The sequence below is a fragment of the Artibeus jamaicensis genome, unplaced genomic scaffold, assembly GCF_021234435.1.
Source record: "Artibeus jamaicensis isolate MK-2021 breed Jamaican fruit bat unplaced genomic scaffold, CSHL_Jam_final contig_388, whole genome shotgun sequence".
NCBI lineage: Eukaryota > Metazoa > Chordata > Mammalia > Chiroptera > Phyllostomidae > Artibeus > Artibeus jamaicensis.
The window spans coordinates 8,547,665-8,568,197 of record NW_026521813.1 but is presented as its reverse complement, the minus strand read 5'-3'; the positions used below and the strand labels follow the sequence as shown (position 1 = coordinate 8,568,197).

The 20,533-nt window shown below is 41.5% G+C and overlaps 2 protein-coding genes across 14 annotated transcripts in view; one reads left to right on the top strand and one right to left on the bottom strand.

Moving 5' to 3' along the window:
• DST (dystonin) overlaps positions 1–9,584 on the bottom strand; it is a 453,023-nt gene extending 443,439 nt beyond the window's left edge. For 12 of the 13 annotated variants that reach the window (XM_053664966.1, XM_053664967.1, XM_053664968.1 and 9 more), the window contains exons 1-2: positions 9,208–9,403; positions 8,602–8,636 (exon numbers count right to left, since the gene is read on the bottom strand). In XM_053664966.1, coding sequence (XP_053520941.1) covers positions 8,602–8,636; positions 9,208–9,388 — 216 coding nt within the window. In that variant the 5' untranslated portion in view covers positions 9,389–9,403. Of the gene's footprint in view, positions 1–8,601; positions 8,637–9,207 lie in introns of all 13 variants that reach the window. The other variant, XM_053664982.1, reaches the window with a different exon arrangement.
• Positions 9,585–9,971: 387 nt separating this feature from the next.
• The window catches only part of BEND6 (BEN domain containing 6), a 56,169-nt gene continuing 45,607 nt past the window's right edge, over positions 9,972–20,533 (top strand). The window contains exon 1 of the mRNA XM_037136414.2: positions 9,972–10,236. The gene's annotated coding sequence lies outside the window, so the exon portion shown is untranslated. The remainder of the gene's footprint in view (positions 10,237–20,533) is intronic.

Below are 20,533 nucleotides of genomic sequence, written 5' to 3'. Positions count from 1 at the left end.
CCATGAGAACTGAGAATTAAACTAACTTGTAGAAAATGTCAAATATTCATTCAGGGAACATTTACCAAGCTTCAGTCAGTGCCAGACACTGAGCTAAAACTAGAGATTTTTACTATGTTCAAGAGACAATCCTGAGGGGAATGAAGGGGGGGAATAGAACAACTGTAATGGCATAATCAATTAAAAATAATTTTTAAAAAAGAATATTAAATGGAAATCCCCAAAATACAAAAAAAAAAAAAAAAAAGACAATCCTGTAGGAAAGACAAACAAAAACCTCAATTATGATTATGAGGAGTGAACTAAGAAAGTTTCCTGGAGGAGATGACCTATGAACTGGGTTTTAGAGGAAGAGCAGGGTTAGTCTTTTGCGCACAAATATTTTTTTTGGTTGATGTTATGGGTGGGTGGGCAAAGAGAGGAAAGGTAAAAGAGGCTTCCTTGATTGGAAATACCATGACAAAAACAATAATCCTAAAAGGTCATGGTCCGCTTGGACAATTACAGGTGCAGACAAATGGCTACACTAGAACTATCACAAGGACATCGGTATAGGGATCCATCCCTCTGATGTTGTATTAAGAAGGCTGACCTGCACTATCTTGAAGGTAGTAGAAAATCACTATGGGATTTTAAGCAGGAGAAGAATATGGTTCACCCAACTTCTTCTTTCTTGCCTACCTCTACTGCAGATGATTAGGAAAATAAAACTCGTACCCCAAGCTGCATTCAGTATTAGAGATGGCCTTGTGACACTGTTCTGACCTGTCAAGGGTAAGAAGAAATCTATCTGGAAAGGCTTCTAGCAAAGGTTTTGGTTTCCTGATGAATATCTTTCCTTGGCTTGCTTGCTCCTTCTCCTCCTTCCATCGTTAACTTGGACGTAATGTCTGGAGCTGTGCTGGCCACCCTGCAACCCTGAGGGAGAGGCCAGGATTATCCCAAACAAACTAGCAATAGCAAGCAGAGTGGCTCAAGCAAGGCCAGCAACATCTTTAGACTTCTTGCTGCAAGAGATTGTAAATCCCTGTTTATTAATCACCCATTTTATATTGAGATTAGTTGAATCTGAATGTCTCCAGGAGTGATAAAAGTTTAACAGTTAATTGATATTTCAGAATGATCCTTTTAAAATTAGTGTGTATGGATTGAGGATGGGGAAGCAAGATTTGTCTGGTGTTTTATTACAGAGCTTGAGCCAAGATAACCACAATGGGGATAATAAGGAAGGCAGACCCCAGAGACATTGCATAGTTCAAAGACAAACAGAAAAGGGTGGATAAGAAAGTTGTCTGCTGTATTTTCAGATTTCTAGTTTAAGCAATTGTAGAGGGTAGAAGGGGGTAGTACTATTCTCCAAAACAGAGGCAGATGTGGTGAGAGACTGATGAGCTCAGCATTTAGTCTGAGGCACCCATGGAATGTCATGTGAAAATGAAGGGAAAGCAATAGACTCTCCATATCTGAAGGTCAAGATGAAGTCTGAATTTGGGATACAGATTTCAGAGTAGTCATTGTATGGAGGTAACCGAAAACAGTGAGCATGATGCAATCGTACAAGTAAAGTTTGAAAAGGGTGAGCAAAAGTGAAACCCAATGAGCAAATCTATTAAGAGGAAAAATACAGTAGTGGTTTCTTAGGGTTGGTGGGGAAAGGTGGGAGGGAAGTGGGGAGTGATGGACACGGGGTTTCTTCTGGTGGGTAATGAAAATGTTCTAAGATTCAATTGTGTCATGGTGGCACAACCCTGGGAATATATGAAAAACTACTGAATTGTATATTTTAAATGGATGAACTGTACAGTGTGTGAACTGTATCTTAATAAAGCTGTTTCAAAAAATTAGGCCCAAGGCAGTACCTTGGGAATATCAACATACAAATGGAAGACCCAGTGCAGGAACAGAGGGGGTGATGGCCAGAAAAGGGAAGGGGCAGGGGGTGGAGTGAAGAAAGTACAGCCCATGGACATGAACTGTGGGGGGAGGGATGCTGGAGAATAAGTGAGGTGGGCGGTGCAGGGAGGAGGGGGGTTAAGGGGAGAAAAAAATTGGGACAACTGTAATAGCATAATCAATAAAATATACTTAAAAAAGAAAATGTTTAATAAATGTCAACACCTATCAAATACAAAAGAAAAAAGGAAAAAAAAGCATTACCCCAAAACCTGGAAGAGTTTCAAGAAGCAAATACTGTCCAATGGTATCAGATATAAGATAGGTCAGTTATGGTAAAGACTGAAATATGGGATATGGCAATAGTAGGTTTACCGTGAATATGCAAAACAGAGTTTATACTTGTGTTATTATTTATTAATTATTGTATTATTTTCCATATGAAAACTATAAACCCACTTTTGCCCCATCCTGTATTTGATTTAGCAATTTAGAAATCACTGGGAGCTTAAGTGACTTTAAATAGTAGCTGTAGTGCAAGCTACGTTATACTATGTTGAACAATATGAGAGGTGAGGAAGAGGAGGTGAAAAATAAAGAGCCTTTTTCAAGAAACTTCTCTTGCCAAGAGAAGAGCTGATGATACAGAGAAAAGGAGGTAAGGAATAATGGAACAACATCCCCCAAAAGATCTTTTTAAAAAGGAATTCACAACATAAGCATAAAATACCAGCATGGAAAACAGATGAATTTTCCATTGGACTGGGAGGGAAGTCTAAGATGTTCACTTAATTTTTAGGGGCAAGAAGTTTAAGGTGCTATTACTTGGTGGTCCTCATGTTCTCTGTGAGTTAAGAGACAAAGGTCAGAGGCTGAGGGTGAAGAGGCAGGCCTGAGGATTTGAGGGGGGTGCAAAAGGAAGGAATTTTCAAGGAAGAAGTTTAAATATAGACACACGCATTTCGAATACTTTATAAAAACGTAATGTATTTCAGGAGGATAAAAATGGTCTTGCACATAATGAATTACCTGCACATTTATTATACTTTGTGTGGGGATTTGTCATGAACACCGAACACATGAGCAGGGTATCAAAATCCCTGCACACATGGTGTCTGCAGTCAAGATATAACCCAGCGGTGCCTGTGCACTGGACCCGAAAGCATGGCGCCCTGCAAAAGTGGAGCCTCAGGGTCATTTCCCAGGCCCTCTACAGCAGAAGCCACGACTCTTCATTTTCCTTTAGAGTGGAAAAAAACCTGATGAGGCCGTTTTGCTATAGTGCCAAAAAAAAAATGGCAATTTTTGTTTCTTTTGAAAGGGCTCCTAGCAGGTAGCCTCCTAAGGTGTTCAAATAAAATAATGTTATGTCAAAGGCTTTTGTCAACTGTTAAATACTATACAAGAATGTTTTTATTGTAGTTGGAACCTACTTGTATTTCCAGCTCTATATTCCTCTACGCAGTATCAAGAACCCATCATTCTAATCATACTGGTGCATCCTGAGCTCTGCAAACAGGTGTGCCTTCCTAAATCTTTGCCTATTTTCACACCATTCTGCTGGACTGGGGGCCTGCTCTCATTCTCTCTCTCTCTAGCAATGTATTACTCAACCCCATGCATCAGCATAAACATCACCTCCGCTTGGAGCCCTTCTCTGAAGGGCTAGGAGACGTCTCCTTCTCTCCAGCTAGGAGCAATCATTTCATCAGAACTACTCCAACCATTCCTAATTATATTTTATCTTTGCCTGCCTTAAGCTGGTCAGAGGCAGGAATCATGGTTTACATAATGCCTTTTTAGCATGATGCTTTTACACATACCAGAAACATGGCCTGCTACTTCCAGAAGGTGCTTCAGAGATCATCTTCACGTTACCAGTAAGACACCAAACATAAGTCTTGGAGACACTGAGAGACTTGAGCAAGACTACAGTTAGCTAATAGCAGAGTTGGAACTCAAAATCAGGATTTTTGAACTTTACTCCTGTATTCCTTTCATTAGACCAATACGTGTCATTGTTAGCCTGGTTATATTTTTATAATCCAAATTTCACAGAGTCATTCTTGAACCTTAAGGTTAGACAAAGAGTCAAACTTCTCTGGAAAAGCTTTTTCTCAACTTCATCGAGCTTGTGTTTAATTAGTTTGAATGCATGAAAAAAAAGAAGTTTTCCCCTCCTTTATTTTTTTTCCTCTTAGCATTTTGTTTTGTCACCAGGTTGCTGAAGGGTAAACTATAGTTGTGGGGACTCTGTTCTAATAAACCTCTACTAAGGTGAGTTTTGTACAATGTGCAGGCTGTACCTCAGTCCCTGATGCTCTCATCACATTTGTGACTCATAGCTGGAAACAACACAGCAGTTCAGTTACTGTAACAGAAGAAACCAGTAACTATAAAATTTCAGCACTGATATTGGGAGTGACCTAGAACTAATTGTCAAGGGCAGGGTCTATAACCTGAACCCTTTGTTAGCCCTGTATCTAACACCGAACCTCATACACAACAAAAAAGTGTTTTGGGTTTTTTTTAAATATAATTGTGTGACACTAAATGAACACTATATCATGTGCAGAGTTCAAATTAAGGCTGATTTAATTAGTAAAAATTAATTTAGACCTGGAATTTAACTCTACACAAAGAATTTATTTGTAACGATAAACTAATTGCAAGAGATAACTAAATAATAAACTATCATTTTTTTCCTAATCCACTGAGTTGGGTGATTCTGAATGAAAGATGTAAATTTAGTGAGAAGCTGTGAAATGTGGTTATTTTATTGACCATCTTCAATGGTTCGGTACAGGGTCACTCTGGGAATATAATGAGGCCATGAGGGTTTGTGTGGACACTCCTTTCACTTAGAATAACTTGAATAATCACTGGAAAAAACTAAAGGACTCGCCTATTTAGTTTTTAAGAAATGTCCACTAAAAAGTCACTCAGCTTAGCTCCTCTCTTTCATCAAGAATTTCAGGCATATTATTATTTTCTCAGCTGTAAGTGACAGTTCAACACCATAGGGCAGACAAAATGTGGCAGGGAGTGCTTGTCTTATGCAGTCATCTTGCTATGTGACTATTCAAGAACTGCTTAATTTGAGTTAACTCTTTCTGTTCCTTTAACTGAAAATGGGAAGTGCAGATATTTACTCAAATCCTGATGGACACAAAACACACTCTTTCCCCTCCTTTGATCAAACAAGGCTTCCCTTATTCCACTGAGCTGATGAATGGGGATCATTTACCACTGTTCGCTCTGGGTATTCTCAAAGGGCATTATAATTGTCTTCAGCCTACTGAAGTACTCCCAAAGCTCCTTCTTGTAACCTAATGGTACCTCAATTACCCGTATCACTTTCTGAAATTTCCTGAAAATCAAGATTGTCACTGCCTGATTTTCACCACAGGAATCTTGGGTAACAGTTAATCATTGTATAAAGTCATAGCATAAAACATTATAAATCTTCAGGAGAAGTACACAGAATTAGACACAGAATGAGCATTTGGTTTCTAGACTGCATCCTACATCAATGCAAAATCACTTTTCTTCATTAGCAATTTAGAATTAATTAATTAATTAATTAGCTGTATGTGTTCTTTATCTGCATATACAAAACACTTGTTTCTATTAATCTAATTGTCTTTTTTTTTATCTGTCAGTGAATTGGGGTTATACTGTTGGCCCTTGCTGGATGGATTAATAATTTCACATTCTCACATCTTAATTATTAAAATTTAGAGGATTAATAAAAAGCTAGTAAAGATAACTTTGCAAGCAAGTGAAAATTCAGAGACTTGGTGGTGGTTAGGCTCTAAAACATCTTATCAACATCTCCACTATTTATTTCTAGCTTCAGGAGGAAGAATCGAAGTTGGAGAAATGTATTTATTAGATTCTTGGTGAAGAGAAAAAAGCTGGAGCTCCTCGAATGAGAGATGTGGCCTCCTGCCCTGCTGCAGAACTTTCCCAAAGCAAACTGGGTCCAATGCCGTGGTTTTCCTCCCTGGAGATGTATTTCTCTATCTGGGAAGGAACATCCTAAAATTCCCTGCCCAGCTGGAATCCTTGCTGGGCATGTGGGTAGCAGAAGCAATATCCTCTTCCAAGTGAAACAGCAAAGTGCTAACTGAACTTCTTCCACATGTTAAAGGGCTTTCCCAAAGTTCTTCCAGATTTCAAAATAAGTCAGGAGATCCTAAACTCACTTTTCTTACTTGACCACTATGGAAATGCTGAGCATGAATTACCTACTTATTAAGATTGGAATGAGGAACAACAAGGCACTAACTTCTTAATTCAATATGATTATGACATGTCAGAAAATGAAAACCGTTTTGTTAATAGTCTGTAGCGGCTACTGCTAAAAAACCAAGAATATCCACTATGCCACTCAAATTCTAAGTTTTTAATATACTGGAACACAAAATATTCAGAGGTATTTCTTGAGGAGAAAATACTACAGGAAACGACATTTTGGAAGAAAGTGGGAAGAGGAAAGCATTCCCTATATTACCCTTAAGAGAAAATGTTTTATTTGTGGTCAACATAAAACAGTGATGAAATATGATATTCTCATGCAACACAGTCTCAGGATTTTCACTTAAAAAATAACATTCTTTCAGTTGTTTATTGAAGGAACTTAGTACACAAAGGAACACAGGTAGCCCATCAACAAATTAAGCTAATTTTGCATTTGATTTTCTGAGATAAATAATTTGGGCAAATCCATTTTGTTATAACCAGTGACTTACATTTTTAATACAAAGTCCATGGCAACTATTAAGAGCCTAGAAAGATTAGAGTAGAGATTCAGCCAATGTGGAATTCTGAGCAATGTCCTGAGAATGTGCATTTCTCTTTCCTGCCCAAATTGAGTTTTATTTGCCCAGTTATAGGAACTGGCACCCACCGAAGAATTTTTTTCATTCATTCAGTAAGTATTTATTAAGAACCCACTATCCCAGGCAGTGGGGATACACCATTAAGTGAGAGATATGGTCCATGCCCTCAAGGAGCTCACAGTCTAGTAGATGAGGCAAATATGAAGTGAAACAGAATGTCACACAGAACCAGCATTCTTGTGAAATGAGTTAAGGCATTAAACAACTGCTCCCACCATTGCTACCCAAATGCAAGCTCTGGACAAGTGCTTAACGGAAAGATAAGTAAACAAGACTTAGTTCTATATCATTTTTTTTTCTGTTTGTGCTGTAATTAAAACACCTGATGGGAAATAAAATATTCTGTAACAGGATTATTATTCTGGTTCTACCATGTGTGTGTACTGAACTGGTAATCTCTTTTTAAAACCGACATCCTAAATTTTGATGTTTGCACCCTGGTCATTATTTTCGTCATATCTATGTAGGTTAATCTAGTAAATGAATTACATATTTAAAAAGTGTGGCTTCGTGATAGATGTGGTTTGTGTTGTTTCCCATAGATTCAAATTAATTTAATCTAGACTTTAAAATTTGCAAATTTTTATTTTTACATTTTTAATTCAATTTTACAAAATGTAATAATATCTACTGAGTACTGAATACCTATTATGAACTAAGTAGGTTTTTTAACATAATTACTTGTAAACCTGAAATCAATTTCCCCCTTACAACCCTGTCAGTCCTATTAGTCCTATTTTACAGATGAGAAAGCTGAGGTGCTGAGTAGAGAGTTTCCCAGCACCACACAGCTGGTTAGAGGAAAGCCAGGGATGGACCAGTTATCTGACTGGCTAATTTATTCTCTTAAGTATCCTAAATTGTGCACAGAGTTCTCACTCTCCAGGGCTACCTGCAGTAGAATTATTCATTGTGCAACATTAGAAGACTGTTATAATAATGCAGTTAAAGCTTTCAAGCAACCAGAGTCCAATAAAATATCTGACTAACTAGTGAAATGAAATGTAAAATAACTTCTCAGATAAATGGCAAGTAAATGGAGGGTGTCTAACTAAGAAGTCTGCTAACTTGAGTAAACCACAACAAGCATTGGTACCAGTAATTCCCAAACCTGGCTGTGTGAAACTCTTTAAAACACGGAAAAATATCTCATACTAAGTGGGATTGTTCTGGAAACTCATATAAAGAAATGCTGGGTTGGGGAGAGCTTATGTTTTTGTTTTACTTTGTTCTCTCTTCAGTGGAGCTGGTGCTTCTGCAGTCCCACCTGCTCGTTGGAGGGATGGTCCACACTTTGAGAGTAGAGGCTTGCGCACACAACCAGATAAAGCTCAATCAGTACCATCATCACTTTGCAAAAATCAGATGGGCCCAATAAAGCATGGAGAGCTTTATCAGTGAACAGTAATGTAAACATGAACCTCTAAAATGAAATGCATGTGGATCAAATTGCTCTGCACTAACTTCTAAAAAGCTCTGCTGTTGGATAATCCAAGTGACCAACCCCAGCTAACAGCACCCAGAAAGCTCCCACAGGCAACTTACAGATTTAAATGAAACTGAGATCAACCCCCAGGCTAAGTTTTCTAAGGTCTGCAGTGCCTTTAGAGGCTGTCTTTCTCCCTCTTTTACAGCGGCTCCACTACACAAGAAATTTGCTACAACTGCTCCCCGGGCACTAGTTCGGTTGGGGGCAGCATGCTCGCCATGCAATGCCCTACTGGTGTCTAAACAATATGATTAATATTGGTACTCAGGAAAGAGAACTTCTTCTGACCTTGAGCGTGCGCGCTAAATAAATTACCTCAGAACGAAAGTGGTGAGATCTCATAACAGCATCTGTGGAGAAAAAGAGAAAAAACAAGACTTCACTTAACTCCCTGTTCTTTCCCAGCCGAATAAACCGATGCCTTACCTGTGGGGTGAGGGATCAGGAAGGCATATTCCAAATGCCTCGAATTCAGTGGGGACATCCTGTAGGGCGGGGAGGTTACTAGGTCATCGGTCTCTAGATGATTCCAACACGAGAAGTTTTAGGAAAAGTTCCGGGGGAGTTGGAGAGCCCCTAACTCTCCATGAAGAAAGTCAGTAATGGATAGGCGAAAGAAGGCTTTGGGCTGCGCTCCAATTACCCTTAGGGGCTTTAAACAAACTGACACTAAGAATTTGCGTCCGCGCCTCTCCTCCCACCTCTTATAATCGCTGTGTTCATCCCCCAACCCGGGAGACTGAAGGTAGGAGATGAGGGGGGAAAGGGCGAGGAACGTTAAACCTAGAAGCGTACTCAGCCTGGGGAGTAGGCAATGATGGAGATAGGGCGCAGCGCAAAAGGGAGCGAGCTGCGCTTCACTCTCCAAATCGGCTTAAACGTTCTTCTTAGCCCGAAGAAACCCGTCGCGGCGTGTCTTACCTCGGCTCCTTGAACGACCCGAAAAGACCGATTTCATCGGATGTCTCCCTTTCTGGAGCTTGCGGTGCCAGCAGCAGAAGAAGACGATGGTGGCAATAGTGCCCAGCAGAAGCAACAAGAGAAACAGGGCACATTGGATGCTGTAGGGTCTCAGCAAGACCAGGAAAGCCGCGGCGATCATGGTGCGGGCAAGGCGGGGGCAGCTCGGCGGCGGGACTGGAAGGCGGCGGCACAGGCACCAGCGCGGGGCGCACACACAAGCGGCGGGCACGGGCGAGCGCGGATCAGCGCGTCAAGCCCGGCGCACACGGACCCGCGCCCAGCCCAATGGCTGCGCACCCCGTGCCAACAGCACTAAGCGAGTGATCCAGGGCTGCGGGCAGCGGTTGCCATGACTCAGCAGACGGCGACTAGGCAGGGATTTGGCGGCCCCGAGCCTCTCTCCTCCCTCCCCAGGCGCCCCCGCCCATGCGCAGCCCCCGGGCGCAGCCCCGCCGGGGACGCGGCGGGCGGGGAGGAGCTGCACCGCCGCTGGGGCCACCCGGGCTCTGTGCATCCTCTCGCGACCGCGGCCGGCCTCGGCATCCCGAAGACGGGCGCACGTGGGTTGGGGCGGGGACGCCGCGCTCGGGCTGCAGCCTCGGTAGCCCGCGGGGGGCGGGAATGGGGCGCCGCGGCGGGGGCTCGTCTGATGACATCACAGCCGGGCTGCGGCAGCGCGGGCGCGCGGACATGGCTGCAGCGGCTTTGGCGGCGGCCGCGGACTGTGCTCGGGCCTGAGCGCCCAGCGCCCTCCTGTGGGGCCAGCTGCCAGTCCGCTCCGTCAGAGGGTACGCCAGCCGGGTGCCTCTAGGCTCCCCGACGCTTGGGGCTTCCACCTATCCAGCTTCCCTTGGCCGAGTTTCAGGGGAGTCCGGCGTCAGGGGGCGCCAAGGAGCCAGGGGGAAAACCGTAAGGTGCTGAGCTACCCCCAACCTCCTACCTCCCCGCGCCCCGCCCCGAGATTGGGGCTTTGGAAGATGCAGCCGGGTGAGCTATTGCTTGCGGGGGGGTTCCTCGCACGCCGAAGCGTGAACACCGGGAAGGGCCTTCCCTGGGAATTGGGGTCCTCCAGGAACGGGAGGCCAACCCGTCTCCAAGCCCCTCTAACTGGGAGCGCTCCCCAGTAGAGCGCTCCGGTCTGCAGACGTGAACCTTGATACCCCAAACTTGGTGCAATTTCCTAGCCGAGACGGGCACTTTAGATCTCATGTATCTGTGCGTTTACTGTAAAATCCGACTCATTTTAGTGTATTTGCAAAGGAGGGGCAAATTCAGATTTAGAGAACTGGCAGATGAAGGAAATTAGGATTGGCTGGTAAATATTTGGAGGAGAAATTTTTTAAAGAATGGGAGGCAATAATGATCTATTACACAAAATGCACACGTTCCCTCTTCTGTCCCTCTTGCCCCCTCTCATTTCTTCATAACGAGCTAAAAGTATATTGATGGCTGGGAGATTTTTCAGTAGTTGCTGGTTCAATGCCAACGCAGAAGGTATGGCGGGTGCGCTGCAGTGCGCCGTTCTGTGCACGGCCTCTGCCACCTGGCCAGGACGCCGCCGCCGCTGCCGCAGTCTGCGGCATCTTGCAGCCTTGGCCGGCCGGCCAAGTGCGGCACCGCGTTATGCTCCTCCCTAGGCAATACTGTGTGGAGATATTTTTTGTTTGTTTTGTTTTATTTACTTGCATAAGGAAACTGCAGTAATAATGGCAAGGTAGCCTATTACTGCATTTGTGAATTCTAATAATTACTAAGGCGGACTCTTTGGAATATTTAAGAAACAAGAAATTTTGTCATAAAAACGTAATTTATAAAATTCTGAAAAGCAAGAACCCATGACAATACTTAAGTTTCGTATGTGCTTGAAGGATCTCTATATTGGTGGTGGTTTCTAACGGTACAAAATCAATCGTGTATCTCTGCTTAAAAGCTTAACCATTGATGTTCTTAAGACCGTTAACATATTACCATGTGTAAGCAGTAAAGGATACTCAAAAGTGCATTGCCTAATGCATTTCTTAAGTGCCAGATACATAAGCATGGGAAGCAATGGATTATTTTCTTACTTACAACTTTATAAAACAAAATAAACATTCAAGTTGTTGACATGCTGCATCTCATTCCGTTGAGTTGCACCTCGCTTGCAGACGCTGTATATATAAGGTGGGAATGTTGAATGTCAGAGTGTAGTCTGCACTTCAAGGCAGGAGAGGCTTCTAAAGTCCCTGGCACTTGGGCTGACGGGCAGCACTGTATCAGGTGCATTTTGCTTAGCGGCTTCCTGACACCACAGCCCACTGCAGTGAAAGAGTGCATTCCTGTCCAGAGTGCAGGGACTATTGAAGAGAATCCTGAGAGCCTGCAATGTGTGGCACATTGGAAAAGGAAGAATTCTTTACTGCATCAACTCAGTGGCCTAGTGGAGTAATTTAAAACAACAAAACTGAATTAACCTTCTGCAAACACTGGGAGAAGTAACTAAGAATTTAGACAAAATCTGGCACGTTCAGGGTGGTATGGCTGTAGACTAAGAATTTAGGAAGGTCATTTTACTTTATGCTTCTCATTAACTAAAATTTGTGAGTGAGCAAAAATGGCCTAAATAAATACCCTTGAGACATGTCTTAAGACCACCAACACAGCATGGTAACCAGTTTGCCCCAAACTCTGCACTTTTAATTAACAACAGAAAGCAACTAAATAGCAAGTTATGGTTTTCTGAACTATTACTTCAGCACAATTGTTATCATCCTGAGTCTTGCTGCAGCCATTTATAAGTTTCAAGTGCACACCAGAACATCATTTATCTCATTTGGCAGGCAAATGCTTAACTGCCATGCAATAGGACTATAGGTATTTCTTTTTACATGCATTCATTTCTGTTCTTTCCATCAGTTATCTCAAGGATACCTATAATGAGCAAACCAAATCATTGAAAGTATTTAGTATTTAGGTTCTGTTGTTATTTTCTGATTTTTTGTTGCTAATTTATCATTTCCGTCTCCAAATAATGGTGTTCTTAATTGCTTCTTTCCGTGCGTTTCTGTGATGCTTAATGCATTGCAGAATTCAATAAATATTAAGTCGGCTAATTAATCCATTTTGGAATTTAATTTAGTAGAAGTCATGCCTTTCTTTCTGCTAGGTTGTCATTTTAAAAGAATAATTGACATTGTATCCAAGTCAGAAAAATTTTGAAGTTTGGGGGTGAGGATGACACATCCCAAGAAGTAAAAAATCAAAATGAAAAAGTATATATAGCTTCTCAGTGTTTTATGATAGTGAGTTAGCACTGTCACCCAAAAGAAGACAGTGTGTTGGGGGAAATGGTTGAGAATTTTGAACCAGGAATGTAGAAGATGGTCCATTGTGCCCTGTTTCTTCCCTTTGGATTCTCAACCAAACTGAGAACACATACAAGGAACCAAAATGAAATTAAAATATTAATTTATTGAGAGTAAAGTCAGATTGAAGAACGTGGCTTAGACCCAAGACCAAAAAGGGGCATCATATTCCTGTTCCCCCAACTCCGCGTGCCCTGCCCCCTCAGTCGTCGCTGAAGAACCACAGCTGACCCTCTAGCAACATGGGTTTGAACTGTGAGGTCTGCTTATACGTGGATTTTTTAAAAAATAAATAAATACTTGAAGTGCATCTTACCTTCCATATGATTTTCTTAATAATATTTTCAGTTATTCCCTGGCTGGTGTAGGCCAGTGGATTGAGTGCCAGCCTGTGAACCAAAGGGGCGCCAGTTCCATTCCCAGTCAGGGCAAATACTGGGTTTCAGACCAGGCCCCCAGTTGGGGGCTTAAAAGGGGAAACCACACATTAATGTGTTTCTCCCTCGATTACTCGCTCCCTTCTCCTCTGTCTAAAAATAAGTAAGTAAAAACTAATAATGTTTTCATTTCTTTACTATAAGAATACAGTATACAATATACAAGACATACAAATATGAGTTAGTAGATTATTTATGTTATTGTCAAAGCTTTCAGTCAACATGGGCTATTAGTACTTCAGTCTGGGGGGACTCAGAAGTTACACACAGATTTCCAACTGCACAGGGAAGTGAGCACCCTTACCCCCATGTTGTTCAAGGGTCAACTGTATAATCCTCCCCAGCACTTGGGCAGCAAGGACCCTACCTACACTTCTTACCTAGAGACCAGGGGCTAAGATGAGCCTTACACTCTCCAATCCACAAGGCATTCTGCAAGAGTGAGCAAGAAACAGCACCATGTGTGAGAAGGGACCTTTTACACACCAGCCTTGTCCATCAGTAGCTGGCAGGCCCTCCCCAACTTCCCTCATCAGCTGGTCATTCCACCTCCCAAAGATAAGAGTAAGGGCTATAATAAGATGACAGAAATATCTGCAGGGCCTCCCTAGAAGTAGGAAATTGTGGCCCAAATATCTAACTTATGAATCAGAAGAAGAAGTTTCCACCCTAAGCTGTGTAATGACCAACTGAGAAAAAGGGAGGAAGTAAAGAGAACAAGTTATGAGCTGAGGTAGAGGAAGAGTTTTGAAGGGGTAGATGGCAAATTGAGTTTTAGACCCAACGAGGTGGAGGTAGCAGAAGGACAACCATGGGACATTATCCAGCAGGCTCATGGAAATGTGGATGGAGAGGACAGAACTAAAGACAGACCGGAGTCATCAACAGAAATTACAGTTGATGTCATGGAAATGGATTAAATGACTAAGAAAGGGATATCAGGAAAAATTGGAATTTTGGAAACTGCTTCCATGTGTGGACTGGAGAAAGAGAGAGAGGCAAAACCGTGGAAGTCAAATGGGGAGTGTTCCAGTTCAGTGGCTAACTAGAACAGTTGCACAGATGGGAGGTTTAGGAGGGTGAGGACTGCAGACCGGTGACTAGGACACCCCTGGTAACCTTCCAGAGAACTGATTCACTGTGGTGGGAAAGACCAAAAACAGATTAATGGGTAGAAGAGGGGGAGATAGGTGAGACACAGGAGAGCTGCTGTCTATAATCTTGGGAGAAATTTAACTCAAAAGAGGATGAGGATAAATTCAATTAAAGCCTGCATAAAGGCTAGGAAAAGTTTCTTGACAAATAGGAGTCCCTAAACAAGAGTCTGGGAGGATGGAACCAGCAGTGGGAAGGAAATGGAGAGGTAAAGAGAGAGGAAAAGAGGACATTCTCCTGGGCACTTGTGGTTGAGCTATTTGTTTTGACATACCTTGAGTCCCCAGAACTGGCTCTTTCTGCTCTCAGGCTACTTTTGACTCTGTAGTTAAGACTGACCCTGACTAGTATGATGGATTCCTGCCTGTGCCCACTTCTCCACTCACCCTGACTGTTACTGCTCAGACTAGAAGAATGATTTTGAGGGCAAGGTAAGGAATATTTTGGAGTGTAGTCCAGAGTGCCTATAAGTTTTTAATTACAAACATATATGGAAGTGAGTAAGTTACCCAATTGGTAGTCCCTCAAGGATATTACATTGAAATATTACTTCCTTGACAGCAAAAGTTTCATGGACACATGGCTCCAGCAATAAATTTGAGATAAATCATATTGATTTGGGGCTGGTAATCTACTTGTTCCTAAATGAAGCTTTTTACTCTCAGAATTAAGTGACATGAAAGAAATTGAAAGGAATCAGAGGAAATGTGTTGTGGGGCCTGTTTGTTTCCAAGTGGTTTTCCATGACATATGCCAACAACAGCATACATGTTCTGGCATTGAAAGGTAAAGGAACTACATCATTTGGGAAAACCTACTTCATTTAATATAACTTTGGAGGTGGCTGTAATGTGGATGGATCACTACTATCTTTTTAAATTTTGAGTTTTGAAGAAAAAACAATTATTATTTACAGTAATTGCAAATGCAGCAAATATTCCCTGGGAAAGTACTTTATATTCATTTTACCATAATAAAAAAATTTAATAATTTAAAGACATTGTAAGAGAAAATATTTCAAATGGAATCATTCTAAATTGTCCCTTTAACATTTCAGAAAAAGTAGAGCCTAATGTAGGATTTTTGCCTTGTAGGTTGTGGAATCCAAGATAACGCTGTGGAGAAAATGTTGTATGGTTTTATTGTGGCATTCTTGTGTGTGTGTGTGTGTGTGTGTGTGAACATTACAGACTTCTCAAAAAAGTCTAAGTTTGAGAGTCTAAAATGTCAATGTAATTGATTTCATCTACCTCATAATGCTTTGCAGAGAGTTTTTGGAAAGTAGTCATTTATTATCCACAAGCAAATAGACTTCATTTATATAGTTTCCACACTCAGTGTGGGATTAGTCATGCAGCAAAATACTGAGTCATTTGGCCAGAAAATTTACTCATAGTTGTATGAGCTGCCAATGGAAAATTTGAGAGCTGTTCATAAATCAAATTATAAAGCTCTTAGAGCTATAAATCACTGAGAGCATTGTTCATTATTATTCAGATAGTGTAAAATATTTCTACCACTTCTAAGAATGGGTAATTTATAAAGCAAGTTTGAAAGCTGAGTTATTGCCTTCTAGATCCCAGATAAGAATTGCCATATAAGTTACAAGCATTTTTACATTCTTAAGTGAAAAAAAAAGAAAAGAAAAGTAAGACGGAGGGTTAAAGTTCCATCATAACTATGTTAGAATATGAGATGAATTAAACCTTGACTAACATTTATGAATTACAGTCCATATTGTCTTAATAAAACAACAGCAGCATTTAATAGCTAAAGATCCTCCATTTCTTACAATAATTTTTGTAGGACTTTGTGTTATATATTTAGTGTTAATAGATTTGTATGCTAATGATTCCATTTGACAAAAGAATAATGTCACTAAGAGAGCAGAGGTTCCAAGTGTACCAAGGAGAACAGAATTGTGACAAGTAACTGGTGATTAGTAAAACATGTTTCAATAACATACAGTTCCAGAGGTTATTGAAATTATGCAAATGTAATAACATCCTGTGGATCTAGAAACAAAAAGAAAAGTACATCTTAAAAAGTAGTCCCAAAATACTTCTTGAAGTAAATCAGGGAAACAAACAGCAAACACTAAATTGAAATATAGTAAAGTTTATATTTCAAAAGAAGAAAGCCCAAAAACCTAAAGCCTGCTCTTGCCAGTCCTATTTCTGTTGTAGGAGTTCTTAACCTGGAATTCATGGACAGCCTTCCAGGGACCTGAAGTTATATTAAAACATGGGTCTCTTTCGGAGGCACATGATCCATAGTTTTCATCAGATTCTTAAGTGAGAGAGAGAGACATACATCAGAACCATACAAATCTACACAGACTCCAAGGCTTCTGCAATATCAAATCATTCTCTCAGCCCAGCAACATTAACATCACCAAGCACCTCCTCTAAGACTGGGACAAGTGTCTTTGAGCGCTGTCAGTCAAGGATGAACAGAGGAAACTGTGGACTTTTAACCTGTAAGAGTTCCAGGACATCTCCCAAATGCACAGGAATATTGCCCATCCTAAGACTAACTAGAGACAGTGTGCTGTGACTTAGTCCTCTTTTAAAGGACCTTTAAACACATTGGGAGAGAGATAAGTGAGTTACTTAGGGTAACTGTCACTGGGATGATGGTCCTTACCCTGCTAGGGGAAAACTGGGTTAACTATCTAGGACCACTTCCACGGACTTTGGTCACAAGAAGAAGGACTAGCTCAATTTGTAACCTGCCTTTGGGCCAGTTAAGCATTCCAATGTATATCTACAAGTCTGAATGCATAAGCATATTCTGAGCCAAAACAGTAGTTCTAAAATGTAGTCTTGAATTCAGAGTCTATAAGGATCTCCATGGTCTTAAAGCTTAAAAGAGAGGTAGAAGGCCTTAATATCAGACTCCTGGAAATTACTCCTAGACATCCTGGTGATGTAGCACCTCCTCTTCCTAAACCTTGCCCCAGTCCATAGCTTATGAGGCTTTTCAACATGCAGCCTTCTGCAGAGACCTGGTAACTGGGGCCCTCAATCCATCCAGGATAATTTCACATACCAAGTGCTCAGCTCCAACTACCCATTTTTTCTAGCTTCCCATACTCGAAATAGTTGTGAAACTTGACTCTCTCACCACCAACATGTTCTCAGGACACTAGGTCCCAGTGTCCCATTGCTGTGATCACATTCTGTCACATCAAGCAGCTGGTTATTTCCTCATGTGACTTTCACTCCAATAGGCAGGTACAGTTTACAGGGGGTCCTGATCGCTCAGTCTGCCTGGTTGTATTTTTGCTAAGGTCCCTTCTGACCCTCCAGGCTGTACAGGGTTTAGTGACACAATATTCATGCATTCTATGCAGAGACAGGTTTTGAACCAATGCCATTCCCTAAGTGCCTCAGACCCCTCTGGCTCTAGCGAACACTATTTGCACAATGTTATGTTGTGACCATTTGTAATGGTGCAGGAATCCACCTTGAAGGGACACCATAGGACTGCACTTAGTGTACCTGACCCCCTGCCATCTGCTGCCATCCCCTGGGTCTCACCACCTGCATTAAGGGCACCACCAGCACCCTGGGAATTGGTTGGCATAATAACTATTCACCTCTCCCCCTCTCTCACAGGGTGTCAGACAACATGGCCTGGGCTTCCTCACTACTGAGTGGCTACCCTGGTGTGGACAACCAAGTTGTGTTTTTAGTAGTAGCTAGCACTTATTGAGTGTCCACTTTCTGCTAAGCTTCTGCAAAATGCTTGTCATACATCTCTCATTTAGTCCTCACAGCCGCCGTGGGTAACTACTAGTCTTATCCTTATTTTATTGGTAAGGACCTGGGGCCCAAGTATAAGAAATTACCCCAAGATCACACAGCCAAGAAGTAGTGTAAGGCGCTTCAAAACCTTTGCAGTTTCTGCTGTGTATTTTCATTTGCACTCCATCCCCTCCTCTAAAGGAATTCTTCCCAGTTAGAGTTCGCTGGGCAGCTACTCTTCCTCTCTCCTGACTGTCCTTGGGCCACCCCTACCCAGTGAGGGAGGGCTAGCTGTTGGACACTCCAGCAGTTATCAGCTGTCTTCTAGCAACAAGTTCTGATCCTCTCCTTTAGCCTGTGAGGAATTTGCTTAGACCACCACCTCCTCTAATACCATAGTCTAACAAGACTCCTTTCATTAAAAAATTATAGACCCGTTCTTACCATTTCAGTGGTGTGTCCCCATCACTGTCACTTAAGTGTATCTGACCCAGCACCTTCAAAAAGTTAAACAAGCTTGGGAGGGCAGACAGATGCCTACTTTGGGGAAAAGGCCTCTACTGGAGACCAGCTGGCTATCCTTCATAAAAGGGATAGCTCTAATAATTATTTATATACATATATATTTTCATTGTTCAATTACGGTTATCCCAATTTTCCCCCTTTGCTCTCCCCTGCCCCACCCAACCCCTGCTTCCACAGTCAGTCGCCCCTGTTATCTATGTCCATGGGTCCTTTATACCTGTTCCTTGACTAGACCCTTCCCCTTCTTTCCCCCCTTATCTCCCTCCCTCCTCCCCTTGGCTACTGTCAGTCTGTTCCATCATCCTGTGCCTCTGGTTCTATTTTGCTCATTTCTTTATTTTGTTCATTAGGCTCCTGTTATAGGTGAGATTGTCTATTATAGCATCATAGGCATCCAGGTTAATTAACTATGCTTCTTGACTCCTCCTCTCTCCACAGCAGTTTATAAACACCTTGGGTACATATCAACTCATAATGGGGACTGCTATTACCACCATGTCACAGAGGGAGAAACAGTCACAAAAATGTTGCATAGAAAATAAAAGAAATAGGTAGACAGTATTGGTTCTAGGGTTATGGACCCAGACACTTGGATTCTAGAGCTTGTGTTCATCACCACTTAACATGACCCTGATTCATCATCTAATACATTTTGTAGAGACTCAGACCGAAAGACTATCTGGACCTATGTATATAGCAAGACTTGACCTCTACCAAAAAAAAAAAGCATTTCAATGAGCTTTCTATCCTTGGGTAGAAGGCCGGCTTCCCCTCTTCGTGAACAGGATGTGCACTTGCCTGAAGTTCTGTTTCTCCCGGACTGAGCAACTTCTCTACTATAGGATGTGGGGTCACAACATTGTCCCAAATGCCACTGATGTTGAGTCCCCTCTTCCTTTCACTCTCTGACACTCCTGAACCTTGAGGTTGGCTTCCAAGCAGTTAGCCCAAAGTATCCTTCCTTGATTTTTTTAGACTTTATTTATTTTTAGGGAAAGGGAGAAAGAGGGAGAGAAACATCAATGTGTGGTTGCCTCTCATGCTCCCCTAACTGGGGACCTGGTCTGAAACCCAGGCATCTGCCCTGACTGGGGGTTGAACCAGTGACCCTCTTCCTTGCTTTTATGTTAATTTCTGGGTCTCAGCAATGTTAAGGAGATCCAATCCATCTCTTTGGGCTTCCTGCTTTGATTAATACTTGCATTCTCCATCCTTAACTAGCTTTCTAGTTTTAACTTGCCCTATAGCTGCCTATACCCAGGCTTGGCAATTCCGGTAACAGAGAGAAAATGGCCTCTTACATTCCCTTCCATTTTATTATTCTGTGAGTTTATTAATAAAAAAAATACCATCACTCATAAATATGTACTTACATATTTTTATTTTTATCCTCATCTGAGGACATGCTTATTGATGTTAGAGAAAGGAAAAGGCAGAGAGAGAGGGAGAGAAACATCACTCAGTTAGTTGCCTCTCAACTTGCCCAACAGGGGACAGAACCCATAACTTAGGCATGTGCCCTGACCAGTAATCAACTCAAGAATCTTCTGTGTATGGGACAATACGTCAACTAGCCAGAGCACACCAGTCAAGACTATACTTACGTATGTATTTTTGGAATGTAGTCCTATACATAGGAGGCAGAGAAATGCTAAAAATGTGAAATGTAGCTGATTTTTTAAATGTTGCTTTAATGTGGTACAAAAGAATATCAGAGCGAGAAAATTAGTAGTATGTAAGGGGGAAAACCAGTTAAGATGATTTATTAAGTAAATTATCTGAAGTGTGAGTCTCAGCACATTAATTATATTTAGACTTAATCTTTTGAAACTATAAAAGTACAAAATTAATAGGGATATTGGTAAATGGCAATGAATTATTTCATTAATATATGATATTAATATAAGGTATAATGGGGTAAATATTTCAAAGAGAAATTAGCTTGTCCTTTCATACTTAATTGTAAGATAAATTAATGTTTGAAATTTAGACCAATCCTGATTTTTATGCATAGGGATTGATTGTTATGTCAAAATTATTACATTTTGTGAATTTTTAAAATTGGTTTGAAACA